General features: G+C 49.5%; 1 protein-coding gene across 2 annotated transcripts in view; it reads left to right on the top strand.

Moving 5' to 3' along the window:
- The first annotated feature begins 7692 nt into the window (after positions 1 to 7692).
- KAZN (kazrin, periplakin interacting protein) overlaps positions 7693 to 15383 on the top strand; it is a 1025916-nt gene continuing 1018225 nt past the window's right edge. Inside the window, exon 1 of one of the 2 annotated variants that reach the window (XM_045063784.1) lies at positions 7693 to 8601. In XM_045063784.1, the coding sequence (XP_044919719.1) occupies positions 8481 to 8601 (121 nt within the window). In that variant the 5' untranslated portion in view covers positions 7693 to 8480. The remainder of the gene's footprint in view (positions 8602 to 15383) is intronic. The other variant, XM_045063786.1, reaches the window with a different exon arrangement.

Consider the following 15383-nt stretch of genomic DNA (forward strand, 5'->3'; position numbering starts at 1 on the left):
CTGTGGTCTGCCTGTTCATCCTGCTCTATCGCTTTTAAAATATGTACTCTTTTTCAATTAGAGGAAGTTTCTCTTTATTTCTTTCAACATTTCTTTGAAACTTGAAAGTCTGGCACAGGGAAAATTTTTGTTATGTTCTACATTGAAAAGGTATATTTGGCAGTTGTTGATCACAGTTATCTATATGTGCCCATTGGTCCCTATGTTAATTATGTACCATTTTTTGTAGTATTTTCTTTTTTTGTTTTGTTTTTCTATTTTTCACTTGTGGGTTTATTTTTCCAGATAGTTTATCCTTTTTTTTTTTTTTTTTGACTCCTTTTTTGAGGCTTCTAGAATTGATCATTCTGTTATTAGGAAGGATATTTGTGATTGTTACAGCTGCTTTTCTTCTGATAGTAACAGAGATAGACCCCTTTCTTTTCAGGTCCCTCTTCTCTATTGACAGCTTTCAGACTGCTTATTTTGATATTTGTTGATCCCCTCAATTAATCCAGTGGTTACACCAGAGGTCCTAACTCACATTCTTGTCTTATCAAGATCTGCTGTACACTAATGCTCCTGGTTTTCCTGGACAAAGCAAGGATCTTAGAACATTCTCATTCCACTTACCTTCTCTCAATTTTGAAACTATTTCAGTCTTATATTTTATTTCTACATGTACTTTAAATACTATCATGCATTACTGATATTATTAATGAACAGTAATCATAACCATTAATAATTATAAATATATATGATTGTGCATTAATATTACATGTCAATATTAATTTATATCTAACTTAGATTTAGCTACAACTGCCCTTCACTTCTCTTTTTTTCCTTTCCTCTAGCTCCAAGCTCTCATGTGGGTTGACTTCTCTTCTTCCTGGAGTAACTTCCTTTAGTATATTTTTGACTGCATCTGCTGGTGACCAGTTTTCCCAGATTTATTTAGTCTGAAGATGTCTTTATTTCATTTTCATTCTTGGAGGATATTTTCACTGGGTATAGAATTCTATGTGATAGTTATTTTCCTTCAGCACTTGGAGAACATCGTCCCAGTAACTTCTGGTTTCCTTAGTTGGTAGTGCTGGCAGGTGTCTGTCTCAATGCACTTAGAAGGTAACTGTTCTGTCCTCACCTCACCACCAGCTGCTTTTAAGATTTTCTCTGTTGCTGGTTTTCAGTATGTGACTGTGATCTTCCTACGTGTGATTTTCTCTTTATTTATCCTGCTTAGGGTTCATTGAGCTTCTTAAATCTTTAGTCAGTTTTTCTTAAATACATCAATGATCTCTTCCAATAGTACTTCAACCCCACTTTCTCTTCTCTCTTTCTGGGATGACAGTTATACCTCTTTGATCTTTCCACTGAATCGTTCTGTCTCATTCTTCTCTGTGCTTCATTCTGACATTCTTCTGTTTTCCTAGCTCATGAATTCTCTCTCTCTCTGTCTAATATCAGTTTGGCGACTTACTTTTTCAATTAGGTGACTTCTTATGGTTTCCATTTCGCTGCTGAATTTCTTTACCTTCTCCTGTTTCCTTGATCATCTGAAGCAAACTTACTATAGTCTGTATCTGAGAATAGAGTTATCTGGATTACGTGTCATTGTCTTTCTCTTGACTCTTGCATTTTTTATCATGTTGTCTTTTTTGTCTGGTTATTTTTCCTCAAACCTACAGAAAAACTGCAACAGTAGTCCAAAGAACTTTCCCCTCACATGTTGTAGACATGATGCTCCATGACTCCCAGGTATTTTAGGGTGCATTTCCTGCACATAGGGGGCATTCTCCTCTTCAGCCAAGTGCAGCCATCACACTCAAGGAATTAACATCCATCTGCCATTACAATATGGACTCCATTCGAGTTTTATTGGAATGATTCATGATTACAGTTTGCATTTGGTTGCCCTGCCTCTTTAGTTGCTTTTGATCTGGAATGTTTTTTAGATTTTTTTCTAAATGGCTATGACCTTGACACTTTTGAAGGTTACAGGATAGTTATAGGATGTTCCACAGTTTGGGCTTCTCTGATTGCCTCATGATTAAATTCAGGTAATTGACCTTTGTTAGGGACGTTGCAGAAACGTCCTGCTCAGTTTGCCTTCCACACCCTATTCAATGGGACATGATTTTGTTATTCTGTTACTAGTGATATTAACTTGGGTCATTTGATTAAGATAGTATCTTCACTGGGTTTCTCCACTCCCTTTTCACTTTGTAATTAATAAATATTTTATAGGGACATAGTTTGAGACATTAAGTCTCCTGTTCCTCATCAAACTTTCATCTACAGTTTTGGCACTCATTGATGTTTCTTGCCTGATTTATAACTTCGAATGACCGTCAAATGGCAATTTTCCAGGTGCGTTGTTTAGAATATATTTATTGGTTGGCATTCTGCTATAAAGAAGAGCTTTCTCGGATCTATTTATGGATTTATTTATGTATGTATATGTGCGTGTATTTTTATGTATTCATCAATCAGTCCTTGTGGATTCATAGGTTTCTATTTAATAAATTAAATTCATTATTATAATTTTTTATGCTGGGATTATCCTTGATTTGGCCAGTGGGAGCCTCTTTAAGCTGGCTTTCTCTGTGTTTTTTGGAATGTCTCCAGCCGTCTTTGAATATTTCTAGACTTTCTGGCTGAACAAGACATCAAGCTCTTATGTTTTCCTCATCTCAGCCTTGGAATCAACCACCTCTGGTTCCTTTTAAGGAAGGATGGTATTTACAACCTACGAGATCTCATTTCTCGTGTGGTGTCATGGCTTGTGAGCACTCCTGGGGGACAGAACTAAGGCATATAGTAGGGTCTGTATACTGACATACTATACATATACAAACACATCTAAATCTGGATTTATTTCTTTGTATGTATACTTTTATATTAGAGAATATGTGTGTGTGTATATATATATACACATATATATATCTGTATATATACACACATATATATCTGTATATATACACACACATATATACACACATACATATATTGTGTGTATACATACACACACACACACACACACACACACACACATATACTTACTTGAGGGTGTTTGTATATTTATACCTATATCTATGCCATGCAGTGTATGCCTTCCTTGTCTTTCTTGAGCTCTGACCCCCCTATCCTTACCTTATAGATTCCCTCTCATCTTGCTTGGGTTCTCACTCAGCATTGGCCCCAGGACCCCCACCTCAGGCATGGATTTTTATCTTTCTTATCCCCTCGTCTGGATTGAGTTGAAATACTCAGGAGAGAAGGAAAGTAGATGGCTGGTTATTTTTGATTCAGTGCTAGAAAGTGTACATGAAATTAGAGAAATAATTTAAGACCTAGGATTGAGGAGACTGAATTTAAGTCCCATTCCTCCAGAGGAACATTATGTGTATTTCTCCAGTTCACTCATGACAGAATAAAAGGAGCGTGGCCTAGATTTACTGATCAGTGACTTTTTTAGCGGAAGAAAGGCTCACCCTTTCTAAATGAGTCTGTTTAGAAATTTAATTAAGCTCCTCTTGAGCCAAGTCCTACTTTTGCCTTTTGCCTTTGCCTTTGCTAGCTTTAAGGTTACTAGGATAACTTAGCGCCATCAAGACATGGTTGTACAACAGGTGTTGTACGAGTCAGTTCATGTAAAAGTCCAGAGTAGGGACATTCATAGAAACAGTGATTCATGGTTGCTTCGGTTGAAGGGGCTGGGCATTGAGGGGATGACAGACGAAGTGTATGGGTTTCTTCTTGAGGAGATGAGTATGTTCTAACATTGTGTTGATGTTTACACACATTTGTGCATATACTAAAATCCACTCACTTACATCCCTCAAATAGATAAATTGTTTGGCATTTGAATTTTATGCCACTAAAACTTGGGAAATGTCTTGTAAAAATGACATTGATGGTGCCTTGCTTGGAACCTTGAGTCAACATGGTGACCTCCCTGCACCGCGCAGCAGTAGCAGCATAACTTCTCAGCGAGCCAGACACAAAGCAGAGACCCAGCAGAACCGCTCTTCTTGGGGATCACCTGTTCATGGCTGTGTAACCTTGGGCAGAGCACCTGAATTTCCCTATGGGCAGGTTTCCTCAGCTGGGAATGGGCACGTTAGCATCTATTATTAAGTGAGAGCGTCCTTGGAGCTCCTGGCTGGCTCATGGCACAAAACAGCATCTGCCGAGTGAGTGGTCTTTTGCTGTGAGACACAAAGCATCATAAAACAAGCTGCTCTGAGCTCAGGGTCACTTTTTCCTCGGTTGTCCTTCACTTGGCCTCTACCTGTCTATGATGCCTGGCCATGCTGGTCTTCACCTTTTGGGAACTATGGGTCATAATGGCTGATGGGTTGAGCCCTGAACATCAGAGAACTGGTTTTTAACTCCGCTGGGACTATGAGGTCTCAGCAAAGCCAAGGGAGCCCTCTGAGACAGATCAGTTTCAAGTCTGAAAAAGTATCAGGGGATATTTTTAAAATATGCCTATGACCATTGATTTGAATTAGAGTGAATTTTTATCTTTCCTCATCTAAAGAGACTTAAGTGGCCTTTGGAACCTTCCGGCATAACAGCATTTAAAGGAGCGTTGCCCACATGACTTGCTTGTGCGAACTCCTCCTCCCAACCCAGTCTTTTCCTTCTACTGAGGCAAAGCCCACTTCTGTTCTCACATCCAGTTGACATAGTCCCCCTCCCTTAAAGGTTTTCCTGAAGCTGTTAACCCTTATCAGTATTGGAATGGCAAGACCTTTGTGATCTTCAGTTCATAGTGTGGTATGTTTTTCTGTTTCAGTTAATCATTCTCTGTGTTTACCGTGTCTGAACAGATTATGTGTTGCTTCTCCCACGTTCCTCGTTTCTCCCCTCCACCCCTTTCCATGCCCCACGTCTCCTCCGTCGGCCTGTGGCTAGCATCATGCCAGGTATCGAATAGATAATAAATGATCTTGATTAGCCCAGATGTAACAAAAACCCTGAGAGCCACTAAAGGTTTTCTCTAATGTAGTTTTCTTTTGACTTTTATCATTGGAGGTGTTTTTAACACCTGAACACATCTCTAGGAGAGATCGGCTTGTATTGTAAATGAATGCAACACTAGATTTGGTGTGATAGGAAGGCGTGCATCCCACAGAAAGAGGTATCTGCTGCTCCAGCTGGTTACTAACAAGAGACACACAGATTCAACACCATCAAATCTGTCCTGTCTTGAAAAATCGGAAATCTGGGCTTTTAAAAATGTTGGTCACTGATCTAAAATGTTACCATTGGCAGCACAGTATGGGAGGGAGCTAGCAGAACAGGAGGGAGCTTAGGAAGAGACCCATGGGTGCGGGAACTTGATAGATGATGGTGAGGTCACAGTGAGGAGAGGACACATTGCGAAAAAGATGGTTTTGGGAAAATCGGTTCGCAGCCTTGAGAAAAACAAAGCTGGACCCTACCTTATACCAGATATAAAAGTAGGTTCCAGAATTGGATCACATTAAACTGAAATATTTCTCGCCCAAGAAAAGACACCTTGCATGAAGTTATTAGTCAGCTGACTTACAGGACATATCGGCAAGGTCTAAATGACTATCTAGCAAGGTCACGGGAATCAACAGCAAAGTCAGAAATGAGAAAAATGTTGGGACAAGTGGGTAGAGGCTGTGAACAGGAAATTTCCTGAAGAGGAAGCCTCAGTGTTAATAGGCTTTCCAAGGAGTTGCTCAGCTTCCTTCCTAGTAATGAAGGAAAGCGAATCAAAAGGGCGAAGTATGACTTTTTACCATTTGATTGCTCAGCTTCCTCATTTTTGCCAGCAGTGGTTACCGGTAAAGGTGGGAGAAAGAGGGACCCTGCGTGCAGCCCTCGGGAGCCATTCTGGACGAGTACTTGGCACCATTTCCTGAAATCAGATTTGCATATGTTTTTGGATAATTCCACGCCAGGGTAGGGAGCAGGGGGTGGGGGCGGGGGGATCTTGCACAGATCCCTCCCTCCCCGTTGATGCCACTTATCCTGGTGTAACTACTAAGAGTGATTCTGTTCTTTCCGAGTCCCGACTTGGGTGACATGCTGAGGACTGGCCATTAGGTGGCATCATAACTGTGTTGTTTATGGTCTCAGGAAGCGGGAGGCAGCTCAGGTGCCTGGTGCTAGAGAGCAAGGGAGATGTGGGAGATTTCCGACACGGAGCCCCCAGGAGTGGGGATCAGCAGTGGACTAGGTGCGCAGAGGGGGAGGAAGAGAGCCTGTGGTTTTCCAAACGAAAAACCTCTGCAGGTTGAATTAGGGTATAAAGGCTTATCTTGGATTTTTTTTTTAAAGATAATTTTTTTTTTTTTTTTTTTTAAAGAGCAGCTTTAGTTTCACAACAAAATTAAGAGGAAGGCCCAGAGCTTTCCCAAAGACCCCCTCGTGCACAGCCTCCTCCCTCATCAGCATCCCCCACCAGACTGGGGCATTTGCTTCAGCTGATGAACCCGAGGCTTCACGCTTGCTGTCGTGACTCTCTGAGTTTAGACAGATATATAATGGCACGTATCCATCCTTAGAGCATCGTACAGAGGATTTTCACAGCCCTAAACATCTTTGGTGTTCCTCCTAGTCATCCCTCGTCCCGGCAGCCCACCTGGGATTTTCGTGGGGGCGGGACAGGACATCACAGGTAGGATGCATTAAAACCCGCGGAGCCGCACAGCTGTGGGAAGCCACCCAATCTCCCATCCTGTGTGGGGTTTCTGCCCTTCTCGGGAAGTCTGGTCTCCTCCTTGAGTGCCTTAGACCCCAGTGGTCAGCGGGAAGGGTCTCTGATGTTCTGTGATGTCATGGCTTGGAGAGGAGCCTCCGCCGTACCCGAAAAGGGTGAGTCGGGCATCCAGGCTATCTTAGAGTGTGAACACGAAGCCGACTCATGAGCTCCCGGAGGGTTGGCAGGGCTCCTGTGCCTCGCCTTCTCCATCCCACACAGCCCTCCGGCGGCGCTGAGCTGTGGCACTTGCTGGCAGAGAGCTCCAGTGGAAAAGCTCCCATCTGAGAGCCTTTCGGGCCTGCGCCTCCGTTGGAACTTTACTCCCTGTATCTTGAACTTTTCAGCTGAAACCCTCCCCAGGTGCTGTGCCTGCCCCTGTGCCGTGTCCCGTTGTCCCTCCTGGTGGGTGCTGTGCTGCCAGCATCCTGCCTACCCTGCAGCCAGATCCCCACCAAGAGTATCCAGAACGCTGGCTGGAGAAGACGCAGTGTCTGTTTGTCTGTCTCTCAAGTCAGAAGTCAGCACCCTGGCAATCCGCAGCCGGGGTGGCAAAGAGAGGCGGTCCCCACTGCGGCAGCGCTTACTGTCGTGGACAGATGGGCAGTATTCCTCCTTCCCCGGCCCCCTGTCCAGGGAACTGTCCCTTCGGGGTGGAGCAGGTTGATCGTTCTGGGCCCAGAAGAGGTCGGGGTTGATGAAAGTGCAGCGCGCAAACCACGTCTGAGTCACTGGGGTGCCGTGGGCGTGTGTGACGTTTTGCCATCTCCTCTGGCTCCTGGATTTTGTTGCTGGCCTTCTCCTCTCTGTGTCTGGCACGTCCTGAGCTGTGGGCAGGAAGAGGTTACAGCACCAGGAACCTGCTGGGCTGAGTTAGCACTTCCCTCCGCATCCAGAATATCTCCCAAGCACCGTCCCTTTTGCATCACGGAAAGGGGTGGTGGTGTGGGCGGGGTGGGGGGCGCGGGCTGCAGTAGGTCGGAGCAGCTCTTCAACCGCGTCTGGCTTTCCTCCCCACAGCTCTGCGAGGAGGGGGCCGCGGCAAGGGAGACGCGTCGGGAGTGAAGGATGCGCGAGCCGGGGACACCTCGCGCCAGAGCTGCAGAGTGCCCGCGCTGTGCCCGCCCGCCGCCCGCGCTCTCCGCGCTCTCCCCGTCTGCATCCGGCCACCCAGGGGCGCGCACACGCTGCCGGCGGCTCCCGGGCTCCAGGAGGGCAGACCGCAGGGCCTCAGTGGCGGGAGCCAGGAGCCGGTGAGGCCAGGTCTCCGGGGCGCCCGGAGCAGCCTCGGCTGCCTGCTCTCCTCGCCACAAGGAGACACTGCAGGGAGCAGGCAGAGCTTTTCCTGCAGCTGGCGGGGACCTGCGGGGGCCGGAGCTCTCCCGCCAGCCTGCCCTGGAGGAGCAGCATCGCCGCAGGCTCTGCCCCTTCCAGGTGGCGCCCAAGAAGGCAGAGGGGGCCGCGTACCCATCGTCCCTCCCAGACGCGAGGAAAGGACTCCTGGCGGGCAAAACTTCGGTTTCCCTGTGCGTCTAACTCTGGGGTGTGCAAGATCTGCTAGACCATAGAGGGTTTCATTTTTCACTTGCTTGGTGTTCGAGAAAAGCTGCACGGAGTGAGTGGTAAGAGGAAGAAGCATTATAAACTCTGGGAGTGGGGGACACCTTCTTGGAAGTGACAGGTAGCCTCAGACCTGCGGTTCCAGGGCCAGTGACAACATCCTTGGCTCAGACACTCTGAAGGATCTGGACGCTGCCACATGACCCACACCAAAGACCCCAGGAGAGCCATGGAATCCACGCTGGCGCCATCCAGTTCTGCCACGGGCCCGGTCACCTTCTCCCACGTCTTTGGTCAGCAGTGCCAGCTCATGGAAGCAGGTAGGAGGGGGGTCGCGTGGGGAGCAGGGCACCAGCCAGGGACCCCAGCAGCGGAGGCCCCTGTGTCTGTCTGCCGTGCCTCTCCCTGGATGTCATTCAGAATGTGAACTTCAAATGGCCTGTGATGTGATTGCCTGGCATGTTCACTTTAAAGTTTTTAGGACGTGCCACCAGACAGAACTGGGGCTCGGTCATTGAGGACCCTCATTCGTCTTGTCATCTCTTTCCTCTGTGGCTACCTGGAGGATGAGCGTGGGTGCGTCAGGAGGGGTCTGATGACCTGGTGGCTGTGGTCCTCTCTGGGGGGGCGAGGCGCCAATCCCAGACTGGTCATTTTCTGTCAGCTTGCCTCTCTGCTGCCGAGGGAGGCGTGCGAGCCGGGCCTCTCCAGCCGGCGTTGGGGGAACTTAGCTGCTCATGATCGTGTCCACTCTGCAGCCTCTCCCAGCCCTTGGTTTCGCCGCAGGGAGACCCCGTTGCTCTTTACCCCGGACTTTATCTTCTCAAGGCTCATGTATTACACGAGGGGAGACTTGCGGTGGGCTGTAGCCTCCCCCTCTGCCAGCCATCTTGCTCCGGTGTGCATCGGTCACAAGGAAAACCAGGTGAGGGTGTGTGGCTTGGTGCACATGGTCCCGGGGCTGGAATCCACAGACTGCTGCTGGACAGGTGCTTGCGGTTCTGCTGGCATCCCGCAGGATTCCAGGTGGCCTTGTGTTGGCCCAGTTCCCTCCTCTCTGAGTTCATTCCTGTTGGGAGAAGGACTATGTGCTCTCCAGAGGTTTCCTGGGTGTTCAAGGGTTAATTGTGCATTTCATGTATGAGGCAGGAGGATGATGAGAAGAGCACTGTATGAGGAGTCTGGAGGCCTGCGTTAGTGTTGATGCGAAATTTCACAAGGTGGCTGCGTGACTGTGGTGATGGCAGACCCCACGGCTTCCCCCCGGCCATCTGTCTTTAGCTGCAAAATGAGAACTGGACTCAGGGCGGCCTGATTTATACAGACCTTCCTTTCTGGGGGCTCTGAAGTCCCAGCACACTGGAGGAAACAGAGGAGCTGGTGTCTAGGGACGGAGCGTGTCTGCACAGGGTGGCAGCTCGCGGGGTGGGTGAGTGCGGGTTCAGGAGCTAGACCGCCAGGTGTCCCCAGCATCACTGGTTACGGGGCTGTGTGACCTCGGGTAGGTGACTTCTCTGTCTCCATTTCTTCATCTGTGAAAGGGGGATACATATACTTCCTAGCGTCCTTGCAGAGTTTAAGTCTGTGCGTGGAAAGCCTTGAACCACTGTGAGTGGCAAGTCTTTATTAGTGTGGGATGTGGGGGTGCTGGGCACACGTCCTTCCATGGGCCAGCCGGGCACCCCTGACTGCAGAGAGCAACACAGCTGCCCTCGCTTCGAGGGTATCGAAGCGTTGAACTCCACGTGCACCGTGACTTCTCCCTCCACGTGCACGGGGGCTCTCACTTGTCCAGAAGGGTGAGAATCTGTGGATTACTGGTTCCGTGATGGCTGCGGGTCTCTCCTTCCACACGAGAAGGAGGCCTGGGAGCTTGCCTGGACCCAGATTTCACACGCCTTTCTTCTTCTCTGAAGTTACTGTGAGAAGGCAGATTGGATTTCCAAAGTGCCTCGGTGCTGTCCCCTGTGGCTTTACTCTGGAAGCTTTTGGAGGCACCTAGGCCTAAATCAGCCTGTGAAATCCTCTGTCTCCTTTGAAAAAACAAAAACAAAAACAAAAAAAGAAAAAAAAAACACCAAAAAACAAAAAACAAACCCAAACCCCTTTATGTCAAGGGAGCAACGCAACACGGGATAATGATGTCCGCAGTCTCAAGGGAGAATTCTCTCCCTGAAGAAATGAGAAGAGGAGTAGGAGCCAGAAAAGCTAAAGTCAGAAGAGCTCACTCGGTTAGGAGGGGGAAGGGGCCGAGAGGAAATGTGGACCCTCTCTAGCCAGTCACTTGGGGGTCAGTTGGCATCACAGATGAGATGCTCCGACGTCACGGCCACAGGGGCTCGCCGCTCTGTCCACCCCGTCTGCTCCCCGGTGAGCCGCAGCCTTCCCTGAGCACCTGCTCTGTGCTTCCTCTGCACGGTTTCTAGAAGAGCAAGTCAATAAGAGATGCTCTTCCTCCAGGAGAGGATGGTCTACTTGGCAAATGTAAAGCATATTGAGGAAAAGAGAATTCTGCACGCTGTGACTCTTTAACAATTCTGGTTTTCAATAATCCTTCCAGTAAGTCTTGCATAAATTATCTTAATTTTTAAAAATCCTAACCCTTTTCTCCAGGCAAGGGAAACACTCAGGTTGTCTGTGTGCCCACGTTCATCCACTAGGAAGTAGCGAAAGGGGAAGGTGAACCCTAGTTAGACGCCCAAGCCTGTGACTTTAACTACTAAAGCATGTGGTCCTCAGAGATGACTTGGCTTAATCTCTTAGGTCTGTAAGTCTCCCATGGCGATTCTTTTTTTTTTTTTCTCAATTTTTAAATTTTTTTTTTTTTAAGAAGTTGATTCTTCAGAGATGGAGCAGTCAAGGATGTTTGGTGATGTGGTGGTGGGGTGAGGAGCATAAAAGGTCCCATCAGACTTAGGGGAGCAGCAGTAGAACCCTGGCAGCGAGGGTAGAGTTGGGCATGGGTGCAGCCAATGAGAACTCTGACCCAGTTCGTGGTAGTAGGATTGTGATGGTCTGGTAGGGCCACGGAAAGAGTGTGGCAGTCTTTCTCATTCAGTCCCAATTCAGCTCTTTTGAGCTGGCTGTTTATTGGCCGTGTGAACTTGATGAGCCCCCAAACCCTAGACCAGGAGTTGGCAAACTATGGCCCTGGGGCCAAATGCGGCCCACTCCTTGCTTTTGTAAATAAAGTTTTATTGGTACATACCCACATCCATTCACGTTCATTTTATCTGTGGCTGCTTTTGTGTTATGACAGTAGAGTCAAGCATGAGACTATTACTGAGACCATGTTGCCCATAAAGATGAAAATATTTGCTGTCTTGCCCTTTGCAGAATAAAGCGCGCTGATTCCTGCCCTAGACCCACATATGTAGCACAGACTGGGGGTAGATAGAACTTGCGTGGGACAGTGTGGAAGGGCTCAAGCCATGCCTCCTTGCTGGCACCTTTGCTACTACACGGTGCCTCGGTTTTCTTATTCCTCCTCCGATACCCCCACCCCGCTTCACTATGCACAGTAGGAAGCATTTAGAGTAGGTCCAAAAGCTCTAGTAAGAATAGTTCCCACTGTGTTCCCAGACCTGTAGCACGTGTGCTGGATGGGCTCCTCTTCACGGCCACCCTGCAGGCAGACGGGGCCTTTCCTATTTAGCGGGTGAGTTTAGATGTTGGGTGGCCTTGGGACTTTAACCCCAGGCAGCGCGACCCTAATACCTCAAAAAGGGCAATCCTGAAGCTTCTGCAAAGGTTTTTGTTTTGTTTTGTTTTTCAAAGTGTCTTGTCTTTCCCAAGGAAGTGGAGAGAATGACATTCTGGCCCTTTTGCTGGCTTTGATGCTCTTGCCCAGCTTCATCCCTGGGGTCCTCCACCCACTTCAGGAAGGCTGGCCCTACAGTTCGTTCTCTTCCGTTTCTCACCTCCAACCCAAATTTCTCCCCTTTTCTCTGGGCCCTCTTGTAGCACAGAAAGGTAGGAGAGGACTTAGCCTGGAGGCTGCCACTCTTCATTCCTCCTGCCTGACTTCCTTCAGGTGGGAGCTGAGGGCCACACTCCCAGGCCGGTCGCTGGGGACCTCACTGCATTCCACATCGCTGGTTTGGGCTGTCTCTAGCACCTGACGGAGATGCTGGGGGAAATCCGAAGGGAGGGGCCGTGCAGACTCAGCGGGTGTGCTGCTGGTCTCCGCGTAGCTGAGTGACTCCACTTGCCCATCCCCTCCTTGGTCCCCAAAGTGTTGGATGGGGGGGGAGACACTCTGACCTGGGGTTTGGCTGTGTTTCTGCTGCAGGCTCTTGACTGAGCCCTGGGCCTGACAGTCTGTGGGCTGTGGCTCCTGGGGACAGTCTGTGGGCTTCGTGTCTGGTACCAAGCTTGGGCGCGCTGAGCTTCCCTTGTGTCACTCTAGGTCCATTTTCAGCCTGTCTTATCTGGGAGCCAAGCGTTTCCGCAGGGCTGTTTTCCTTGACCAGAATGCCTGAGGTCATTCTGTCCAATACATCCCCCTGACGCTGTGTGACGGCACCGGGCTCCAGGAGGAGGGCGGAGTTGTGGAAGGAGCAGGAAGATGAATGGGCTTCCACAGCTGGGCTGCTGTTCTCTTGCGCCCCTCCTGGATGCCGCTCAGAAGCCCCCCACAAGCTCCCCGTCTGCACCATTCCTTAAGGATCGTGTAGAAGCTCCAATGTATGCCATATCTGTCTGTCTGTCTGTCTCATAAGTCAGGCTGATGCCTGGAGCCAAAGTCTGGTCATCTTCTGACTTTATTGCCTGGTTCCTTCCGAAGGCTGCCACAGGAACCCCATTTCCTGCCTTTGGAACCCTATAGGGATTTATCTGAATGTGCAGTCGATATGTGTTTGGAAGCCGCTTGCCGTATTTATAACCAGGAGAGGAGAGAACTAGGAGTTCTGCCATCTGCCGCGAGCTGAGCACACCGGGCGCTTTTGCAAATGTGGACTAGCTGAAGACGAGCAGAGCAAGGAGCCTGTTTCCTGTGTTTCCGTCTGAGGGAATGGGAACGCGGTGTTAAGGTCTCCTTTTAGATCCCCAGGAGATGGCTGTCTAGGACCTGTTCCTTGCCTGGCCGTTTCTGCGATGGGAACAAACAGCAGGTTCTGACCTTCTGGACCAGGGATTATGGTGGTGCCTGCGGTCAGCTGACCATCAGCGTAGCTGACACTAGATCGGGTGTTTAGTCCGTGCTCGTCCTCCTGCCCAGTGCTCCCGTGTTCCCTCATTTCCTCCTTCTCACATCCTTGGAGGCCAGTGGACGTCATCCCCGTTTTATTGACGAGGAGACCGAGGCCCATAAAGGGACGTGTTTCTCTTAAGCAGTCAGTGGTTGGGCCAGGATTGAAGCCGTTCGTGTCTGAAGTCTCTCCTTACTCCTGCTCGCTCCTTGAGAATCCCTCTCGGGGATGTTGAGCCCTGAGGCTGGCAAGTGAACGTTTGCTGAATGGCCGTGGCCTCTGCCTTAGCAAGAGTTCTTGGAGACAGTGTCCGCCCTCCACGTGTTTGTGGCTCGGAGGGGGCGTGGCCTTTGTCTTGCGCTTGCACCGTAATTCACAATGCGTTGTGTGGTGGTGTGACTCCTGTTGGTCTGCGCCTGCTGTATTAGGCACTAGGCGCCCCAAGGTTGGGGACTCTCATCACGGCTTCTTCACGTCCTCCAAACCTGCTATGGCACCGGCAGCCTTGTCGTCCTTGTCAGTGAGACCATGGCCAAAGTGTTGGTCCCTCCCGGGAGAGCCGGCCGCCTGCTGAGAGGCCGCTCTTGCGGTGCGGCGGTGTGAGCGGAGCCTGGCGAAGCGGACTGGCCGCCACGCTCATTCTCCTTCTCGAGGCTACGTCTTCCTGGCCCTCGAGTTAGCCTGTGGAATCGGGGCCGTGGGGAGAACAGTTTATCCCAGGGGTCCTTCGGGCCAATCAGGTGGAGAACTCTTGACTCCCGGCTCTTGAAGGGGAAGAGGCTGTTGGCTGCTGGGAAGGCCAGTGTGGCGGGCACCAGCTGCCCACTGCCCTCTTCAGCTTCTCCTCCCAGCCCAGTCTCCCACCCTCCGCTCCCACGCGGGGTTGGCTCAGCGTCCCGGCGGCCTCCCGAGGGTGCAGCTGCTGTCGGTGACTCCCCCTCTCCCCCTGCCCACCCAGTGTCAGACCTTGACCTCAGGAAGTTCCCGCCTGTGGTGTCTGAGGGGAAGGCAACAGGGACAAGCTGGGTGCTTATCACAGCGGAATAGATCACGTGCACAGGAGTCCTGGCTTGTGAGCAGCCCAGTCCTCCCACGGGCCCTCGTGTGAGAAGTGGCAGGTGCTCTGGTGTTGACTTCGTTCTCCAGAGACCTGTGTGTCAGAGGCAGGGCCATGTGGTTGTTAGGATGGACTTAGGAACTCAACTGCATGCGTTCAAATCCCAGTTCTCCTGTTCACTAGCTGTGTGACCTTGGACAAGTTGCTTAACCTCTCTGTGCCATAGAGTCCTCATCTATAAGAAGGAAATAGTGGTTTACCTACTTCACAGGGCTGTGGTGGGTCTGACAGTGAGCAGATAGGAACGACAGTGCCTGCCACAGCATGCATTATGCGTAAACACTTGCGCGCTGCGTTCGTTCAAGCAGCTGTCGCCATACAGCAGACCGGCACCGTAGACAGAAACCTGTACGTCTCAGTTCTGGAGGCCTGGAAGTCTGCGATCGGGGTGTCAGCAGATCTGGTGTCCGGGGAGGGCCCATTCCCTGGTTTGTGGATGGTTGCCTTCTCATTGTAACTCTCCGGTCTCTTCTTCCAAGGGCACCCATCCTACCCTCAGGACCTCAGCACCTCCCCAAGCCCCGCCTCCACATGCCATCACCGTGGGGACTAGGATTCCAACATGGGCATTTTAGGAGGACATTGAGTCTGTAATTGTCATTATTACTGCCCGTCATTAGCACGTCATCACTATTTGGCCTAGTAAGACAGAGTTTCATAACAACAGGAATTAAAACATTCCCTGTGGTTTTGTCATTCTGACCAGTAAAAAGTTGCTTCTTTTTACCCTTGGCTAATCACTATGATTAAAAAAAAAAATAATAATTCCCCCAAATCAACATCTGTCATCCCC

Source organism: Mustela putorius, unplaced genomic scaffold (genome assembly GCF_011764305.1).
Source record: "Mustela putorius furo isolate JIRA1106 unplaced genomic scaffold, ASM1176430v1.1 tig00003853_pilon_pilon_pilon, whole genome shotgun sequence".
Taxonomy (NCBI): Eukaryota; Metazoa; Chordata; class Mammalia; order Carnivora; family Mustelidae; genus Mustela; species Mustela putorius.